At 53.4% G+C, this 19,855-nt stretch overlaps 2 protein-coding genes across 5 annotated transcripts; one reads left to right on the top strand and one right to left on the bottom strand.

The window, feature by feature from the left end:
- Positions 1-5,341: 5,341 nt before the first annotated feature.
- On the top strand, positions 5,342-15,109 carry B4GALNT1 (beta-1,4-N-acetyl-galactosaminyltransferase 1). 4 transcript variants are annotated; one of them, XM_032289385.1, is made up of 11 exons: positions 5,342-5,924; positions 6,532-6,750; positions 7,297-7,461; positions 7,578-7,684; positions 8,142-8,182; positions 8,320-8,500; positions 9,499-9,597; positions 9,727-9,917; positions 10,368-10,508; positions 10,771-11,011; positions 11,561-15,109. In XM_032289385.1, exons 2-11 carry the CDS (start codon positions 6,533-6,535, stop codon positions 11,776-11,778), a joined length of 1,602 nt encoding a protein of 533 aa, XP_032145276.1. In that variant the 5' UTR covers positions 5,342-5,924; position 6,532; the 3' UTR covers positions 11,779-15,109. The 4 variants fall into 4 exon arrangements, 3 of the variants coding, with proteins under 3 accessions (XP_032145276.1, XP_032145282.1, XP_032145268.1); XM_032289391.1 differs by lacking the exon at positions 5,342-5,924 and adding an exon at positions 5,964-6,126 and having other exon boundaries at positions 11,561-12,181; XR_004272264.1 differs by lacking the exon at positions 5,342-5,924 and having other exon boundaries at positions 6,518-6,750; positions 11,561-11,860; positions 13,018-13,221.
- Positions 12,383-19,689, bottom strand: SLC26A10 (solute carrier family 26 member 10). The gene is given in 18 exon segments (XM_032289336.1): positions 12,383-12,836; positions 12,838-12,953; positions 13,070-13,124; positions 13,215-13,297; positions 13,374-13,407; positions 13,546-13,662; positions 13,733-13,802; positions 13,919-14,025; positions 14,421-14,516; positions 14,605-14,682; positions 15,374-15,487; positions 15,576-15,723; positions 15,873-15,955; positions 16,662-16,814; positions 17,073-17,237; positions 17,399-17,556; positions 18,014-18,124; positions 18,582-19,689. Coding segments are annotated over 18 exon segments (2,079 nt in total). The 5' UTR covers positions 18,925-19,689; the 3' UTR covers positions 12,383-12,788.
- Positions 19,690-19,855: the final 166 nt, after the last annotated feature.

A 19,855-nucleotide genomic window follows, 5' to 3' on the forward strand; every position in this document is an offset into this window, starting at 1 on the left:
GAGAATTAAAAACAGCATTTCAGTATTCAGCTGAGGCTAAATATCACCATCATAGAATGAAATACTGAGATACAAGAACTAATATGAAGTCCTATTAGCAAGTTTTAATTACTAATATTTCGTTATGAAAAACCTTTAGTTGTTATTTTTAAAAACCGTGACAGTTATGTGCTAAAACAATTTCTCAGTACTGTCACCAAATTATTAAATAGACACTCACTTTCTTTTTTATTTTTTTCAAGACAGAGTTTCGCTCTTGTCACCCAGGCTGGAGTGCAATGGCACGATTTCGGCTCACTATAACCTCTGCCTTTCGGGTTCAAGCCATTCTCCTGCCTCAGCCTCTGGAGTAGCTGCGATTACAGGCGCCCGCCACCATGCCCAGCTAATCTTTGTATTTTTAGTAGAGACTGGGCTTCACCATGTTGGTCAGGCTGGTCTCAAACTCCTGAACTCAGGTGATCCACCCGCCTGGGCCTCCCAAAGTGCTGGAATTACGGGCTGAGCCACCGCGCGCAGCCAACACTCACTTTCAACTAAAGTAAATGGAGGAGTGATTTTTTTTCTTTTTTAATTTTTACTTTGAAATAATTTCAAACTTAGATATTTGAAGAATAATACAGAGCACTCCCACATATCTTTTATTCAGTCTCACCAATTTTTCACATTTGGGCACATTTTATCATTTTCTTGATATACATAATTTTATATAAAATAATGTAATTATTAATTATTAAATCAACAATAAGATATAAATAATACATGATATATACCACACATATATATTATATAAATGTATCACCTGCATTACTATTTTTTTTTTTCTGAACCATTTGAGAGTAGACTGCATACATCCTTGCACTTTACCCTTTAACACTTCAGGTTATCTATTCTAAGAACAGGGATATTTTTTAATATATCCACAGTTAACCAACTTTGGGAAATTTAACATTTACCATTTATCTTTTAACAAAGATAAAACAACTTTCAGCTAATCAACTATCCATATTCCAATTTATTTTTTATTTTTATTTTTATTATTTATTTATTTATTATTACTTTTTTAAGACAGGGCTTCACCATGTTGGTCAGGCTGGTCTTGAACTCCCGACCTCAGGTGATCTGCCCGCCTTGGCCTCCAAAGTGCTTGGATTACAGGCGTGAGCCACCACACCGGGCCCAATTTTTTTTTTTAGAAAAAAAAAAAAAAAAAAAAAAGGTAGGTTCTTGCTCTGTTACCCAGGCTGGAGTGCAGTGGTGCAATCATAACTCACTGCAGCCTCAAACTACTGGGCTCAAGCGATCTTCCTACCTCAGCCTCCTGAGTAGCTGGGACTACAGGCACATGCCACCACACCTGACTGATTTTTTTTAAAGTTTTTGTAGCCCAGCTAGGTGGCTCACACCTGTAATCCCAACATGTTAAGAGACTCAGGCAGAAAAACAGCTTGAGGCCAGAAGTTGGAGAGTAACCTGGGCAGCATGGCAAGATCCTGTCTCTACAAAAAATAAAAATAAATTTCTGTAGAGACAGAATTTCATTATATTGCCCAGGCTGGTCTCAAAGACCTGGTCTCAAAATGTCCTCCTACCTTGGCCTCCCAAAGTGCTGAGATTTGTTGGGGGAGACCCCGGAAGTGCCAAGGCAGAAGTCAGAAGTCTTAGCCTATTCCCATATAAATAATGAAGAAGAAAATAACTAGAGATACAACCATAGTAGTTATTCATAGGTGATCTTAGTCATTCATACGTGATCTTAGTTATTCATAGGTGATCTTACTTCTTTTACTAATGCCTTTCAGGTCAGAAGTGTGACCCTGGGGTGACATTGTGAAAGGAATGACCCTAAGGCAAGACACTTTAAACCCTCTGTCATGCCCATGCAAGGGCTGCTGGAGGACGCTTCAGCTGTGCGGCAGCGGCAGAGCTGGGAAAGCACCTGCTGTTTAGCCAGCTAAACATCTCCTTCCTCGGGAGAGTGAGGAGAAAACTCCACTCCTCCAAGCTCTTGCGTACGCCTGACGGCTGTCAGGTAGGCCCACAGACATCCGGGGGCTTAATTGTCTCCATGTGGTGCTGTGCTTCAGTGGTCACATTCCGTGTCCACTCTCAGGTTCCACTTCTGCACCTGGTTGCTTTTTTCTTAGAAGAGATAATCAGTTAAACTAATATAAATCTTAATGTCTTTGTTCTTTCTTGACAAGTATGGAAAAGCACTGATGCATTATGCTCCTTACCTCATCCTGGCTACTAGAAAGACTTGGGCCCCTACCTATATGACACGTGATGTGCTTGACCCTATCATTGACCACCAATGCCATGCCCTACCTACTCTGCCCCCAGCTTTGCACCATGCCCTATGTACTCTGCCCCCAGATTTGCACCACTCCCTATGTACCCTGCCCCCAGATTTGCACCACTCCCTATGTACCCTGCCCCCAGCTTTGTACCACGCCCAATAAAAGTCAGAGTGTGCAGACGCTCTGGGCCCCTGCGGGACTCCGCACTTTGGTTGGCAGTGGACCCCTGGGCCCAAACTGTCTTTTCTCTATCTCTGTGTCTTGTGTCTTTTATTTCTACAGTTTCTCATCTCCACACCTGCAGAGAAGGGCTCAAAGGACCTTGTAGGGCTGGACCCTACAAGATTACAGACACAAACCACCTCACCTAGCCCCAATTTTTTACATTGTCCCCCAAAACGTCTGTTATATCATTTTTTTCCCTTGAGGACAGGATTGAATCTAGGATCACATTTTGCACTTAGTTGCCATGTCTCTTTATCTCCTTTAATCTGGAACATTTCCTCATTCTTTGTCTTTCATGTCTGACATTTTAAAAAACACTAGCCAGTTTTTCTTTCTTTTCTCTTTCTTTTCTTGAGACAGAATTTTGTTCTGTCACCCAGACGGGAGTGCAGTGGCAAAATCTTGGCTCCCTGTAACCTTTGCCTCCCAGGTTCAAGTGAGTCTCATGCCTCAGCCTCCTAAGTAGTTGGGATTACAGGTGTGGACCACCATGCCCAGCTAATTTTTGCATTAAGTGTCTTTTTGTGTGTGTGTGTGTGTGGCAGGGTCTCACTCTGTCACCCAGGCTGAAGTGCAGTGGTGCAATCTTGGCTCACTTCAACGTCCACCTCTGGGTTCCAGGGTTCAAGCAATTCTCCTGCCTCAGCCTCCAGAGTAGCTGGGATTACAGGTACACACCACAATGCCTGGCTAATTTTTGTACTTTTAGTAAAAACGGGTTCACCATGCAGGCCTGGCTGGTCTCGAACTCCCTACCTCAAGTGATCCACCCACCTCGGCCTCCCAAAGTGCTGGGATTATAGACATGAGCCATAGTGCCCAGCATAAGTTTCTTTTATACATAGCAAATATTTCTTACTTGGGGTCTGTCTGTTTCTTTGTATTTAAAATCAAGTTATGTAGCCCCACTCAGAACACCACCTAAATTATGTCGTGTCTTTTTCAAGGGAACATTTCTGGAGGCACATGATAATCTTCTGTCCTTCATTGGTGATGTTAATTTTGGCCACCAAGTCAAGATGCTGTCTGGCTTTCCCACTGTGCAGTTAAAGAAAAATTGCTGTTGCAATTTTTCCTCTTGCAACGAATAAGCCAACTATGGGGAGATACTTAAGCTATGTACATACCCTGCTTCTGTCAAACTTTCCCCCTAGAATTAGCATTCATTGATAATTCTTTTTTTTTTTTTTTTGAGACGGAGTTTCACTCTTGTTATCCAGGCTGGAGTGCAATGGCGCGATCTCGGCTCACGGCAACCTCCGCCTCCTGGGTTCAGGCAATTCTCCTGCCTCAACCTCCTTAGTAGCTGGGATTACAGGCACGCGCCACCATGCTCAGCTAATGTTTTGTATTTTTAGTAGAGACGGGGTTTCACCATGTCGACCAGGATGGTCTCGATTTCTTGACCTCGTGATCCACCCGCCTCGGCCTCCCAAAGTGCTAGGATTACAGGCTTGAGCCACCGCGCCCGGCCATTGATAATTCTTGACCAAACCAACCTTTACTACGATGGTTGCAAAAAAGTTATTTTCCAACTCCATCAGCTCCTTCCACATTTATTAATTGGCATTCTCCCTTCTCCTTCTTTCATTTAATTAATTAATTATCTATATATTATGAGTGTGGACTCAGGATTCCTATGTTTTCAATGGTTCATAATTCATTCCCGATCATCTCCCCTGGGGGCACCAACCAGATAAAGTAGATCTTTATCTATCTTGCATGTTACAAATATTTTCTCACAGTTTGTCATTCTCTCTCAATTTTAGTTTATGTTAATTTCTTGACTTAAGTTTTTCATATAGTCAGATTTATTAATATTTCCCTTTACATCTGGCTTGGAGATCTCTTCCCTACTCCAAGAATGTAAACAAAACAAAACAAAAATTCCATGATTTCTTTTTTTGAGACACAGTCTCGCTCTGTCACCCAGGCTAGAGTGCAGTGGCACCATCTCAACTCACTGCAGCATCAACCTCCCAGGCTCAAGCCATCTTCCCACTTCAGCCTCCCAAGTAGTTGGACTACAGGCGTGAGCCACCTCGCTGGGCTAATTTTAAAATTTTTTGTAGAAATGGAGGTCTCACCATGTTGCCCAGGCTGGTCTCAAATTCCTGGGCTCAAGAGATCCTCTCCACTGGGCCTCCCAAGGTGCTGGGATTACAAGCATGAGCTACTGTGCCGGCCTTCATGATTTCTTTTACCACTTTTATGATTTCACCTTTAATATTATAATAGACTTGGAATTTTGGTGTAAGAAGGATAGAGATTCCACTCCCCCCTACAGCTGATTAGTCATTTATTGGTATAAAATTCATTCATTTAATAATCCACCACACACACACATATTTTCATTATGTTCTATATTTCTTATTATATCTTTTTTTCCTCTTGAATCTTGATGCATCTTTTATTAGAACCATGGAGCCACAGAACTCTGATTCTCGGCAGTGTGAGGTATCAGGCTGTCTACGACCTAAGGTTTCCAGGCAGAACTACCGCCAATCTGGCCACTCTGGGGTTTACTTCCTCCTGCAAAGGTTGCACCAAGGGGCAGTTAGGGGAAATAGGCCCTTGAATTGCCCAATGTGTATCTCCTAAGTGTCTGTTTAATAATGAAAGGCAGGGCGGGGGAGGAGGGACAGGGGGAGGCTGTGCATCTGTCTTTGTTAGGCAGAGCGTTTATTTTTCAGGGGTTGTTTCCTTTATATTCATTCTAGCATTCAAACCTTCCTTGACGTGGGTTTTAGCGCGCCCCCGCCCCACCTTCTCCCAAAGCCTTATTTGCCCATGGTTGCCTACAAGCTCAGAACGAGCAGGCCACGGAATGGCTGGTCTTGGGAGCAGGCGGTTGAGATGCCAGGGTTTAGAGGCAAAGGGCTGGGGACTACGAGCCAGGACCTTCCCGCGTCTGCTCTGCGCCCCCGCAGTTTCCTCCGCGCCCACCAGAAGGCGCCGGGGCGCTCACATTCCCCGCGCGGAGCCCGAGCAGCCGCAATCAGCCGGGAGCTGAGCCGCGCTGCCCTGCGGCGTGAGGAGCCGGGCAGCTGCCGGAGCCCTCCCTGCGCTGCCTTTGGGACGCGGCGCCAGGGATCCCCAGCTTTGCCCCCGGGGCTGGGGTGCAAGTGACTCTGAACTTGGTCCTCGCGCCTCTCCAACCGCCCCCAGGCAGGAAACGCCCAGAACCGCCACCGCGCAGCGCTTCACAAAAGCCGGGAGAGTTCCAAGGCGGGAGGGGTCGGGCGCGCTCCAGAGGCAGAAGGGTCCCCCACACCCTTCAGGCTCACGCCCAGCTCCCCCATCGGGTAGCCCCCAGCCCCATGAGGACCCTCAGGCTGGGGCCGAGAGCCCGGCACAGCCCGGACCGAAATTTTGCCGCTGCCTTAGAACGTTAGACAGGTCAGTGCCGGGTGGGGGATGAGGGAGGAGGAGCAGGAGGCGGGAGGAGGCGCGCTTCCTGGTCCACCCGGTCCCCCACGCCGCTTCCCGAGGCCACTCATCGGGTCACCTCCGCCGGGGGCGCCCGCCAGCACGGGCGTGATTCTGCATTTTTGTGACAGGCTAGGTGTGGAGCCGCCCTCCACAGCCCACCCCGGCCCAGGTGATGCTCGGACTGAGGAGTGGGGGGCGCGCCGGCCAGGGTAGGCGGCGGGCTTGGGGGCGGCCGCTCCTAATACAGCGGGGCTTTTCTGCTCACGCCTGGCCGCGTCGAAACCGCGGCATCCAAATGTCTTCCGCATTAAGATGCCAGGCCTCGGGTGTGAGAGGAAACCAAGATGCAGAAGAGGGCGAGAAGAAAGGAGGCCGGGAGTCCCTAGGGCCCGGGAAGTGAGGGGAGGGGTACCGAGAAGACCGAGACTGGCAGTGCAAACCCTGTCTCGGTGTGTGGAGTGGAGTGCGCCCTTGGGAGCCGGCAGGAGCCTCTGAGGTCGCGGGGGGCCAAGGGCCCAGCCCTTGGCCTCCCTCCGTCCCTCCCTTTCTCACTCCCCACCCTACCCACACCTAGGATGTGGCTGGGCCGCCGGGCCCTGTTCGCGCTGGTCCTGCTGCTCGCCTGCGCCTCGCTGGGGCTCCTGTACGCGAGCACCCGGGACATGTCCGGCCTCCGGGCACCTTTTGCGCCGTGGGCGCCCCCGCAGAGCCCCCGCAGGCCTGAGCTGCCAGATCTTGCTCCTGAGCCCCGCTACGCACACATCCCGGTCAGGATCAAGGAGCAAGTAGTCGGGTGAGTGCCGACCGCGGCGGCGGCAGCGCGGCGCTCGCCGGGGGTGGTCTAGGGGCTTTTGTTTCCTCCACTGCTGGGCTCAGATGCCTGTGTTCTCCTGACGGGTTGTGTGGAGTGAACTGGGAGGTGGAAGTGGGAGGCTGCTGAGGCTTGGGCTGGGGAAAATCTGTTCTCTCTGAACCTTGCCAAGGGGATGAGGATGGGGATGGGCGTGGGAGGTTGTGCAGTCAAGGGAGGGCCCTGAAAGACTCCCTGAGGTCCCGATTCAGACATGAGAAGAGACTCCAGGTGGAGTCCTGGATGCTGGATAGGCAGCTCCTGAAATCCTAGTAACTGGCCCTATCCTACAACTGTAAAATCCAGATTCAGGGGCTGGATCATCAGAACCTTGGTCCCCCTCCCGAGGACTATTTGAAGGGCAGCGTTTAAGGGGACAGATCCTAAATGGACAGAGTTGCAGGACCAAGGTGTTGGGTGCTGTGTCAGTGTTTATGGGATCAATGGAGCTGTGTAGCTGGGCGCTGATGACCCTCACTACCCCTTCAGGCTGCTGGTTCAGAACAACTGCAGTTGTGAGTCCAGCGGGAGGGGCCTTCCCCTCCCATTCCAGAAACAAGTCCAAGCCATTGACCTCACCAAGGCCTTTGACCCTGCAGAGCTGAGGACTGCCTCCTCCACAAGAGAGCAGGAGTTCCAGGCCTTTCTGTCAAGGTACCAGCTTGAAAGAAGGGCATGACGCCACAGGGGGAGAGCAGTGATTGTGTCCAGGAGGGAGAGCCCCTCTCCGCCCCCCACTCTCCTCTGTCCTCTCCTTCCTCCGCTGCCAGGAGCCAGTCGCCAGCTGACCAACTTCTCATAGCCCCTGCCAACTCCCCACTCCAGTACCCCCTGCAGGGTGTGGAAGTCCAGCCCCTCAGGAGCATCTTGGTGCCAGGTAGGGAGGAGGGTCCCAAAGGATGACCTCAGCCACAGTGCAGGTGGCAGAGCCCAAGGTTGGGTGAGAAAGAATGAGCGATGGTCGGAATGGGAGGTGGGAACTTCTGATGAAAAGGGGACTTAAGGTCAGAAGGGGGCTTAGGAGGTGGGAGGTGAGGACAGAAGGGACGCTAGGAATTTCAGAAGACTATAATTGGAGTTTTCGGGGGAAGAATCTATTTTTTGCTGACTAACCATTGGTTAGGTGGTAGGCAGGGCAGGCCATAGGGCAAGCTTTGATAGGAAAGGCTCAAAAATCAGTCACTGTAGGCTATGTTATACAGTGTCCCCTGCTGAGGCCTCAATAAGAAGAATGGGTGGAAAGTTCTCTATTGTGTGTGGTGACAGCAGGGAGAGAAAACGAGAAAGAATTCAGGGTTGTCTGTGTAATTCTGATCCCCCCTCCCTTCTCCTAGGGCTGAGCCTTCAGGCAGCTTCTGGTCAGGAGGTATACCAGGTGAGAGAAAACAGGAAGGCGAGGAGGCCAGGTGGGCATCAAGAACGCTGGGCGGGAGGCAGGGCTACTAAGAGAAGGATGGAGGAATCAGGGAGGCAAGAAGTGCACCTGAGCCCTAACTCTCCAATCCCTTCTAGGTGAACCTGACTGCCTCCCTGGGTACCTGGGATGTGGCAGGGGAAGTGACTGGAGTGACTCTCACTGGAGAGGGGCAGACAGATCTCACCCTTGTCAGCTCAGGGCTGGACCAACTCAACAGGCAACTACAACTGGTCACTTACAGCAGCCGAAGCTACCAGACCAACACAGCAGACACAGGTGTGAGGCCTGGGTGAAGAGAGGGGCAGGCTGGCCAAACAGAGAAGAACCAGAAAGGCTGGAGTGGTCAAATGGCAGAGGGCGTGGGAGGCATCTGGGCTATGGCCAGAGCTGTCCAGCCACACAATGCGTGCTTCAACTGGACCAGCCCGGCCAGAGAGGGAGAGAAGAGGCCTTTGTTCATCTGGGGCTGGAGCAGGTCAGAGGGAAACCCAAGCTTTAGGTGTGTCTCCCCTTTAGGCCAACCGTGGGGCCTCAGGAAGAGACCTGTCCCAAGGAGTTAGAAGACTATACTCCCAGCTCACCCTTACTAGAGGGCAAAGGCCTTTACCTTCCTGGGTTTACATTCCTTCTCCAGCAAAAGGGCCCTGAGAGCCCTCCTGCTTCTCCCAAAGCTTGTTAGTTGCACGAAGTTTGCTTCTACATTAGAGCCTTCCACTTGCTGTTTTCTCAGCCTGGAATGCTGGTCCCCAGATTTTTGCAGACCGGCTCCTTCTTGTCATTTAAATCTCAGCCCAAATGTCTCCTCTTCACTATTACATTACTTGTTTGTCTTATTTTCCATTCAACACTTACCAGTATCTGAATTTTTAAATTTTCTTAGCCTGGCACCAGACTGACTAGGTTCCTGTCAGCTTTGTTGCTTAATAGTTGTGTAAATGTGGCAAGTTACTTTTTTGTCTCGGCTTCTTTTTCTGTTGTAGGAATCTTCTTAATAGGGTTATCATAAGAATAAAATGAGTGCATATATTTAAGGTCATTTTTTAAAGGGTCTGGCACATAGTAAATGCTCAATAATGGTTAGCTTTTACTTAAAACTTTTTTATTGCTTTTCTCCTACCCATTAGAATGTAAGTTCTGTGAATGTAAGAACCTTGTGTGCTCATCCACCAAGGTCTAGAAAGGTGGGACACAGAGTAGGCCCTTAAATATTGATTGGATGAAAACAGAATGTCGCCCCACCCTTCAGGGTCAAATGCCATGTCCTTTCTTCCCAGTCCGGTTCTCCACCGAGGGACATGAGGCTGCCTTCACCATCCGAATAAGACACCCCCCCAACCCTCGGCTGTACCCACCTGGGTCTCTACCCAAGGGAGGTGAGGCTGGCAGGGGCAGGGATGTATTAGATCCACCTTGGTGGGGAGCACAGTGGGAGAGGATGGCCCTGGGAGGGGATATCTACCTGTTCCTCTCTCCCAACTCTCCTTGTCTGCACCCAATCTCAGCGCAGTACAACATCAGCGCTCTAGTCACGATTGCCACCAAGACCTTCCTCCGTTATGATCGGCTACGGGCTCTCCTTGCCAGTATCCGTCGCTTCTACCCGACAGTCACCGTGGTCATCGCTGACGACAGCGACAAGCCAGAGCGCATTAGCGGCCCCTACGTGGAGCACTATCTCATGCCCTTCGGCAAGGTGTGCAGCTGGCAGGCGGAATGGAGGCCAGAGGACTCCCTCAGGGGGGCATCCTCAAGGGTGCCACCTCCAGGGTGGTGATTCAAGGACCGCCTGCCTCAGAATCATGGGGTGCCCGTTAAGCATGAGGATTCTTGGAATGTAAGCTTTGTGGGAGCAGGAAATTCTCTCTGCATTCTTAGAATGGTGCTTAGTGCCTGATGGCATTCAATAAAATAGCCGATGAATGAATAAATAAATGCACACAGAAACTAAACGCATTCCAAGACCACTGACTCGGAACCTCTGTGGGGATCTGCATTTTTTTTTTTACCTAACTCCCGGCCATTCAAAAGCACTCAAAAGTCAGGAGAAGGACACAGGCTGAGAAGGGTCGGGGAGAGAAAGAAGGGTGGCAGAGGGCCATGTCCTATTCTGCAGCCTCCCCAACTACATACACTTTTCTGCCAGGGCTGGTTCGCGGGCCGGAACCTGGCCGTGTCCCAAGTAACCACCAAGTACGTGCTGTGGGTGGATGACGACTTCGTTTTCACGGCACGGACGCGGCTGGAGAGGCTTGTGGACGTGCTGGAGCGGACGCCGCTGGACCTGGTAGGGCAGGGGCCGCAGGATGTGGGGTGGAGAAGGGCCTTGAACAGGCAGGCTAAGGCCATGGCGGGGCCCTGCGGCCAGGAACGGCCAGCCCTGGGACAGAGAGGACCACGAAGTGGGACCTGGGAACTGTCTGAGTCCTGCAGGGGTGGAGCGGAAGAGGATGAGGCAGGGGTACCCCCGAAGACACCGGAGCGCAGATCTGCCCCCTTCGGGTCCCTGGTCCCCGGCCCTCCTGGAGCCAGCCTCCCTTTCCCTGCAGGTCGGGGGCGCGGTGCGCGAGATCTCCGGCTTCGCCACCACCTACCGGCAGCTGCTGAGCGTGGATCCCGGCGCCCCAGGCCTCGGGAATTGCCTCCGGCAAAGGCGCGGCTTCCACCACGAGCTCATCGGCTTCCCAGGCTGCGTAGTCACCGACGGTGTGGTTAACTTCTTCCTGGCGCGGACTGACAAGGTGCGCGAGGTCGGCTTCGATCCCCGCCTCAGCCGCGTGGCTCACCTGGGTGAGTGGCGCCCCCTCCCGGCCGACCCTATCAGCAGCCCCGCGAGGCGCTGGCACAAGGTTCCTGGTCTCTCCTCTGCCGCACCTGCGCCCAGCCGCCACCGGGAACCCTAGAACAGTTCTGCAGTGATTTAGCAAGACCTACACCTGGGCGAGAGACCCACCCTCTCCCAGCCCCGCATACCCTTTAAGCCTCCATTCCCAGCACAGCCACTGGGCTCCCATAAGCTTCCCCACCACTGTTCCCGCCACCCCTACTCTACTCCCAGCGCTTCCCCTAGTTCAGACTACGTAGTCAGTGCAACCCATCTGGCGTTTATTTAACCTCTGGGAGTGGGGGCAGATTTTTCCGTTTTCAAAGCACAAGTATATTGATTCCATTTACACAAGAGTAAAAGTGAGACCCAGGATTTGACTTATACGCTCAAGGTCCTTAGAAACAAATCTTTGCGCACAGACTTTGCACTCCCTAAATTTGAGTTCTCCCTTAGTGATCGGCCTTCTGCACCCTCAGGACGCCTTACTGTGACACACTCCCCTCTACCCCCAGAATTCTTCCTGGATGGGCTTGGTTCCCTTCGGGTTGGCTCCTGCTCCGACGTCGTGGTAGATCATGCATCCAAATTGAAGCTGCCTTGGACATCAAGGGATGCCGGGGCAGAGACTTACGCCCGGTACCGTTACCCAGGATCACTGGACGAGAGCCAAATGGCCAAACACCGGCTGCTCTTCTTCAAACACCGGCTGCAGTGCATGACCTCACAGTGAAGGCCCGCAGGGGATTTCTTACTGTCAGGCTGGGCCTGCCTCCTTGTCCCTGCCAGGAATTTCCAGCAAACCCCACCACCCTGTGTGCACTCTACTGACTGTCCCTGAGCCCCTAGTTCCTCACTCTTCCCTTTCCAAACTTGATGCCCAATCGGGGTTGTCCTGGTAACACCCCTCCTTTTTCGAGTGCCCAGAGGCCTGGTGGAGCCATAACCTCTCCCACAGCCAGTGCCAAGTCCTCCCCTCTCCCCATTCTCATGGGGCAGGAAATGGGGGGGATCACTTTCCAAGTGCCAAAGAGCCCAGGGGGACTCTAAGAACCTAAGGTGGAAACACTGTCTGTCCTCTCATCTTCTTGGGACTGAAGGGGTGGGGAAGTTCTCCAACACATAATCTCAAGACAGTGCCCTTCACCTGCATCTTTAAACCCAGTACTCTCTACACGTGCTCCAGCCCCACCCCCACAGACAGAGCTTGTGGCTCTGGGGCTGGGGCGAGGGCTGGTGAACACATGGTGAAAGCCATTCTTAGTGTGTCTCTGCAATGCTGTGGGCACAAAAGAAGGGGCACCAGAGTCCTTGTGCAAACAGCTAGACTCACTTCATGGATTCCAAAGCACTCAGCTTCATTTTATTAGTTACATTAGGTAAGGGGGCTCAGGGCTCATGATCCTCATCACACACATGTCGCTGGGGCCCTCTGCACTCCAAGTGATGAGGTCAGACCCACACTGTACAAATCTTATGGTCAGTGGGCTCCTGGAGAAGAGAGGAGACATGTCAGGAATAGATTAAGCACCCCTCTCCCTTGAAATGTGGCAGTCCTCTCAGGGGTACCCCACTAACTTAGGGATCTGAGTTCTTCAGTTCTTCACCCATAGCTCAACCCAGGCTCCCTGAGTTGGTCTTCAATCCACTATTCATTCTGGCCCCATCCTTTTCTTCTTGATCTTTCTCCACAGACCCTTTCCCAAACCCCTCTCCCTGGGTCTCCAGCCACTCACCCCTGCCTCATTGGCTGCAGCCTGGCACCTCCCGGCTCCTGCTCCTGGTGCTACTGTCCCCTTAGCAGGCTCCCTAGGGCATGAGCAGCTGCATCCTGCACACTCACAAACAGCTGATCTGGAGTCACCCTGTCCAGGAGTCCTGCCTGGGTCAGCGTCCCCAGCACCGAGGCTATGGGAGAGGGTGTCAGGCTCTGAGACCCTAAATCCACACCAGGTCCTTTTCCCTCCTGCAGGCATCCAGTCATTGCCCAGGCACTGGGCCCTACCCTTCTCCACACATCTCACCATTACACTGAGCCAAGAGGAGGCGGATCCTAGCATCTCGACATCGGCTGGCCAGCTGCAGGGAGGGGCAAAGGGGTGAAGTCCCAGATCAGAGGGTATGACTGAGATGATAAGGGGTGTCTCTTCAACCTACCCTCTCCCTCACCTGCACCACTTCTCTGGCCCCAGCAGCATCTGCAAAGGTGACACCACTGAAGTCTAGGACCACCACTCTGACAGGCTCAGCAGCTAGAATGGGAGAAGACAGGAGTACCCAGGTGCCACCAAGCAGCATGCCCAAATCCTTCTCGTCATCCCATCTCACCTACAACAGTTGGGCCATCTGGCTTTGAAGTCTCCTATGAGTAAAGAAGGGCAGTCACCACTCCCAGACACAGCATGAACGTGCACCCCTTGAGCACAAGGGTCCCCTCAGAACGCCCACTTGCCTCCCGCTCCCTGAGAATCCACTTCCCTCCTAAATCAAACTCCCTCACCGTTCCTCCTTCTCCAAGCCCCAAGTGCCACTCCAGGCTGCGGCGAAACTGCCCACGGGTCCCAAAGTAGAGCGGTGTTGGATAGCTCAGGATGCAGAGCCCTGGGACCTGAAGGAGCTAAGAGGTCAGAGGGTCAGAGAAACGTGCGGCCAGTCTTCCCTTCCTTCCGTGGCTGCAGCTCACCCACCTTGTGGCTTCCTTTGAGTGGCCTGTAGAGCTCTGTCCCCTCAGCCTGTCCAAGTGCCAGGCACTGCACCCTAGGGAAGAAGATGGGGTCAGATTTCCAGTTAAGCCTGGCCTGGCTGGGGAGTCATCCCAAGCACCTCATTCTATCCCCTGCCCCGACCTCAGCTCTACCCATCTCTGTGCCCACCTCTGGGTGCGGCAGACCACAGTCATCATGGAGAAGACCACACCCACAGCCAGGCCCAGGTCCACACTCAGGGTCACTACAGCCACCCATGTGACCATCCACACAGCCTGCAATACAGGGAGGGGGTGGATTGCCCAAAAGAAAAGCCAGGCCATCACTGCTGGGGAAAGAGATCCAGGGCAGTGACTACCAAGGCAAGTGCTGGGGAGAGATGACCCAGGAAGGAGAAAACATGACAGAGGGAAATAACAGAGGTGATTGAATGGGACACACACCAAATGTAATGACCTGCACTAATTGGGAAGTTACAAATATTCAGGCCTAAGGGCTTCAAACCCCACCCTTTCCCTTGCCTGTGAGTAAAGGGTATTAGGAGTTATATGTGTTGAGGGAGTGGGTAGGTTGCAGAATTTAGGACCAGACAATTTGCTTTGGTTTAGGGCAGAGGCTGGGGATGCTAAGAAGATGGGAGGGGGCAACTGGGGATAATGCCATTTCTCACAAAGTCCATGCGGCTGATGCGCCATAGTTGTGGAAGTTCCTGCATCTGGAAGAACAGCTGGCGCATGCTGGAGATGTTGATGCAAGCCAGGACAGCCTTGAGGTAGAGGAGGTGGGCTGACTACCTCAGTGTCCTGGAATACAGCCACCCCTCCCAGCCATGCTACGCCTCCTCTGCTCCTTACCTTGGGCAGATAGTAAAAGAAGGGCCCCAGCCACAGCAGTACTGACAGAACCACTATGCAGGAGAAGAGGCCTGCCAGCTAGAGGGAAGGAGGGGTGGAAGCAAAAAAGGAAGGGAGCCTCCCCCCGCCAACGTGAGAGCTGGTCTCCCTGCCCACTCTGCCTTGTCTTCCTCAGAAGTCTCCCTTCTCCCAAATCTCCTTCCACACAACCCCCTTCTTAATATTCTGCCATTCACATCTAACCGTCCCCTTCCCCCGATTAATTAAATGCATATCATTCGCCAGTCTCCCCATAGATGTCTGTTGTTCAAGTTCCCAAGTGTTGCAGCCCACCTCCACCTTAAAAGCCACTGTGGGATTATCCTATAAGCAGGCTAACCACGTGCTTGGGGTACCAGCAAAGTAAGGGAAACCAAAAATATTAGGGGGAGACTTTGATATGTGATATTTCTTTTAAAAGACAATGTCATTGTGTGAAAAAAATAAGAATTTTATCTCAAATTTATGGTTTTGTGTTTTAATTTTGAACCACATCTGGGCACCATAAACTTTTTAGTGCTTAGAGCCTACAAAGGTCTTCATGGAACACTGGTATTTTCCATCCCTCTTATCTGTAATTCTACCCCCTCACTCACCCTCCCTCACAGATCCCCATTCTTCTCTATATAGATGCCACCTGGGTATCTAGCCATTTTCCACCCGTTCCTTCACCACCACCATCTTGCCTGGATGGCCCATGCTTTCTCCTGGCCCAAGGATGCCCTCTTACCTGTGTTTTCCCACCAGCATCCACTAGTAGACTGGTGGTGGCCAGCGTAGCCGAGTTGGGAAAGCAAGAGAAGAGGGAGGAGATGAGGTTGGAGGCACCATGTGCCAGGAGCTCCTGGAGGGATGCAGTGAGATGAAGCAGGAGAGACAAAGGTGTGGTGGGGATCAGATGGGAGGGTTGGGGTCCACAGTCAGAGTCCCACCTGGTTGGAGTCAATAGTGTAGCTATACTTGTCTGCATAAATGGAGGCCAGGGAGGCGGACACCGCAAAAGTAACCAGTGCGATGGGCAGTGAGTCAGCCAGAATCCTGGGCAGCTCAGCCAAGTTGGGAAGGAGGGGTTGGGGCAATCTGGAGAGGGAGGGATCCATGGTGAGGAGGGGTTGGGTGCTGCAGTGAGATAGGGAAGGCAGAGAAAATGGGGGGGACAGAGATAAGAGGAAATGTTGGGCGGGAGAGGTGGGAGAAGAGAAAGCTGGCGTCTTTTCATTCTGTCTTACCCTCCAGGCAACAGCCCTACTATCTGGACGTTGTATCTTGTGTCCAGGGAAGAGGTGAAGCAGAGCACAGATGCCAGAAGCACCTGAGAAAGAGAGCAAAATGAAGGCAGGGGAGGGGATGGGGGCCCTGGCAAAAGCTAGAAGGGCTGAGCATGAGAGGGGACCATAATGCAGGCCTAGCTGGTTGCAGGAGCCCAGCACCCGGGGGAGCAGGATGTGTTTGGCATGGGGGCCTGACAACTGATTTGGAATGTGGAGATGGAAAAGAGGAATGATGTATGCCTGAGCCACAGAGCGCTGGAATGGCAGAAGTAAGAGGAGGCTTCTGTGAAGGATGGTGGATATGAAGAGATGCCACTGAGCCTTCCAAAGAGAGAAGCTGGGCGATATCTAGTGATATACTGGCATCTGTGGAGATGCGGAACTGTTAGTGGAGGAGAGAGAGAAATATCAGTGGAGGGTGAAGTGCACGGTGAATTACAGAGAAGGACCCTGGTGAGGACAGATGTCAGAGAAGGTGCTGTGACCAGCAAGACCTCAAGGGAGCGCTGTAGGATGGCGGAAGGTACTCTAAGAGGTCTAGAGGGGGCTCCGTGAGAGACGTGTGTCAGTGTCTAGGGGGACTGTGGAAGGTCAAAGCGTTCTCCTCTAGGAGGCCTGGGAAAGTGAGTGTGAGCCGGCCCTCTGGTCGGTGGCCTCTCTGCACTCCACCAGGGGGCGGCAGCGGCCAGTTCCCACGGGACGGCAGGGTCTGTGCGGGCAGGGGCCGGCGCACACGGCCATCCTCACCATGACGACTTCCCCCGGGATCGGCGTGGGTAGCCGGTCTCGGAATCTCACGTTCAATTCCTTGACCGGCACTAGCAGCGCCAGGCTGAGCGCCGAGATGGTCAGTTCAGCCGGACTGCTCCGGGGCAGCGCAGTCAGCACGCCGGCCAGCGTCTGCGGGCAGGGGCGGTGAGCAGAGGGCCCCATGCCAGGGTTCGTGCGCCCCGGCGCGGGCCCCCAGGGCGAGGCCCTCTCTCCCAAGTGCCACCACCAGGGCTTCCACCTCCGCAGCGCCCTCGTTCAGCCACAGGGCTCCAACCTTTCCAGCGCCCTTGTCACACACTATCCCTCCACCCTCCGTCCTTCCTCTTTTTTCGAGTTTCCCTATTCCCGGGACATTTAGAAGCCGCTTCTCTCTTCTCCCAACTTCACCTTGAAGAGAGAGAAGCAGCCGATCTGGCGCGGGAGGGACAACCCCAAGAGGCTCGGCAGCTGGGACACGAGCACGTGCAGCGCGGCTCCGCTGGTCAGCGCCTTGACCACAGGCTCCGACAAAAAGGTGGACAGGACGCCTAGCTGCAGCGCGAACATCCCCAGCTGCGGGGGTGGGGAAGACGTGCAGTCACCAACTAGAGAAGCAGACCAGCCCCGCGCCCCTCAGCCCTCCCGAAAACAAGCCGGAGGCTGGTCCCTCTCTCTCTCCCCCGGCCCAATTTCCCCGGCCCCCCCAGCAGGGATCCCCCCGGGTCCTCCCTCACCATCAGCGCCCCGCTGCCGAAGGCCATGGCTGCGGCTACCCCAACCCGCTGAGCTTCCAGCTGCTCCCTCTCGATTCCGCTCAGGTTCCCCACTAGGGGTTCTGGCACCAGCCGCTCGACAGCTGAGCCTGTCATGAGGCTAAGTATGGCGAAAGTTCCTACCACGGGGGACACATGCAGACATCACCAGCTGGGCAGCCCTGGGCAGGGCAACAACTCAGGCTCCACGCTCTGGGGCCGAGATGCTGCTGCCAGACTCCGCTCTCCCGGAAGGCTGCTGCCCCGTCAAGACTGTGGGGCACGAAGAGCTGCACCAGTCGGCAAAAACTGCTCCCTCCGGCAGATTCTCTGCCTATGCCCCTCTTCTTCCCCTTCCGAGTCCCTGAGATATTCATTTTAACCAAATTTCATAGGGGGAAAAAGTTCAAGTAATCTCCCATCTCTTTGCACCCACTCTAGGAGAATTGTCTAGGTCAGTTTCCTGGCAGGGTTGAGCAAGGAAGGAAGTGAAGGTGGGAGAGGTGAAGAGGGAAATAAGGAAGACGGGAAGTAAGAGTGCCTGTCCATTTCCACCCCACAGGGAAGAGGAGTCATTGGAAGTCCCTGGTCACTCACCTGTGGACAGGTGTCTCCCAGTACCCAGCAAGCTGTAGATGAGGACGGGAAAGAAAGAAGTGTAGAGTCCAAACACCGGGGGCACGGAAGTCAGGAGGGCAAAAGCCATGCCTGGGATGGAAGTGGAAGGAAAGGCCTGCTGTGGGGAGGGGGCCTTGCCCAAGCTGCAGGACTCACCCCCTTCCCACACTCTTAGGGGCTGGCATGAAGGATGCTAAATCATGCCTCAAGAGGGAACTGAGGGGTTAATGGGCCTCAGTGGGAGGTCATGGGGTAGACGAGGTCAGAGATCCTGTGGCCAAGTCCTGGGAGCCTGGCGTTTTGTGCCTCTCTCCAGTTCTCTAAGCCAGAACCTGTCCAAGACTTCTGGCAGGATTGCAGGTAGATGAGAGGAGGTGGAGGTGGGGATCTGATGGAGTTCACAGTCCTTAACCCAAACTTGGCCTCAGATCCCTCTCTCCCACCTTCAGCGGCACGAACCCACCACCTGCTCCCAGATTCTCAGCTCCCTACCCTCTTCCCGGAAGCCCTCTAGAGCTCCTGAAAGGCTGGTGTTAGGGCCTCTCACCCTGGGGCACGTGCACGATGCCCACGGTCACTCCAGCCACCGCATCTCCGAGCAGCCAGGTTCGCCAGCGGTAATGGGGCAGCCAGTGCAGCGGGGGCAGCAGAGCCAGCAGCAGGCGCCACGCCCCCGTCCTGGAACAGGAGCGAGCCCGCAGCCTCCACAGTCCGCAGACCCGGGGAAAGCGGCGCTCTACAGGTCGCTCCGGCTCTAGCTCTTCGCTCCCGAAGAGCTGATGGAACCGAGCCTCGGTGAGAGCTTCCCTGAGCCTGGTTCCCAGGGGGTACTTAAGGTCGGAGGCGTCCCCCGGGCCTGGGTAGGTCCCGGCGCCCTGAATCTCGCTCATTTTGCCCTTGGCCACCTCCAACTGAGCACGGCCTTAAATACCCCTCCATCCGCTAGCCCTGAGTCCCGCCTCCCACGAAGCAGGGTCCAATCCGGCCCTGGAGGGCACCCTCTGTTGAGGACCTTCTCGGGTCTGGCGAGAGTTACGGCTCGAGGAGGGAGAGTCTCTGTTAGGCATTTCCGCAGACATCCTTGGCCGGATCCGATCGCTGGCTCGGGTGATTGTGGAAATATGTAGAGATTAGAGAGACAGAGAGGCCGAAAGGCAAGCGCACCCCAACACTCAACACCCACTATTTACCTCTCCTTAGAATTTTCACCTCACTCCCGGTTCCTTTCCCCATCGGCAGACACAGAGGCTGGTTCCTCTTGGGTCATTGGTTCTTCCTTGAACCGCAGCGTTCTCCCCGCCAGAGCAAGAAAGTTCAGCGCCCATTCTGAACCACACCCAGACCCACATCTGCATGGGGCACAGCTGGCTCCAAAAAAGTGTCGGGGGCTCTTCTGGCCTCTGCAGTTTCATGTCCTACTGACATGGAATGTAGCCCATGCGGATTGGACAGAGCTAGCACCCACACCTCTGTGGGTAGTGGCTGGGCCCAGTTTAGGGCCTCAAGGGAAATACTGAACCCATAGGAAATTTTTTCTTAGGCAACATTTATCACATTCAAATGCTTTTCACAGGCCAGGCGTGGCTCCCGCCTGTAATCCCAGCACTTTGGGAGGCCGAGGTGAGCAGATCGCCTGAGGTCAGGAGTTCCAGACCAGCTTGACTAACATGTTGAAACCCCCGCCCCTACTAAAAGTACAAAAATTAGCTGGGCGTGGTGGCACACGCCTGTAATACCAGCTACTCGGGAGGTTTAGGCAGGAGAATCGCTTGAACCCAGGAAGTGGAGGTTGCAGTGATTGGACTCCAGCCTGGGCGACAG

The sequence above is a fragment of the Sapajus apella genome, unplaced genomic scaffold (genome assembly GCF_009761245.1).
Source record: "Sapajus apella isolate SASKATOON/1434 unplaced genomic scaffold, GSC_monkey_1.0 scaffold2, whole genome shotgun sequence".
NCBI classification, from domain to species: domain Eukaryota; kingdom Metazoa; phylum Chordata; class Mammalia; order Primates; family Cebidae; genus Sapajus; species Sapajus apella.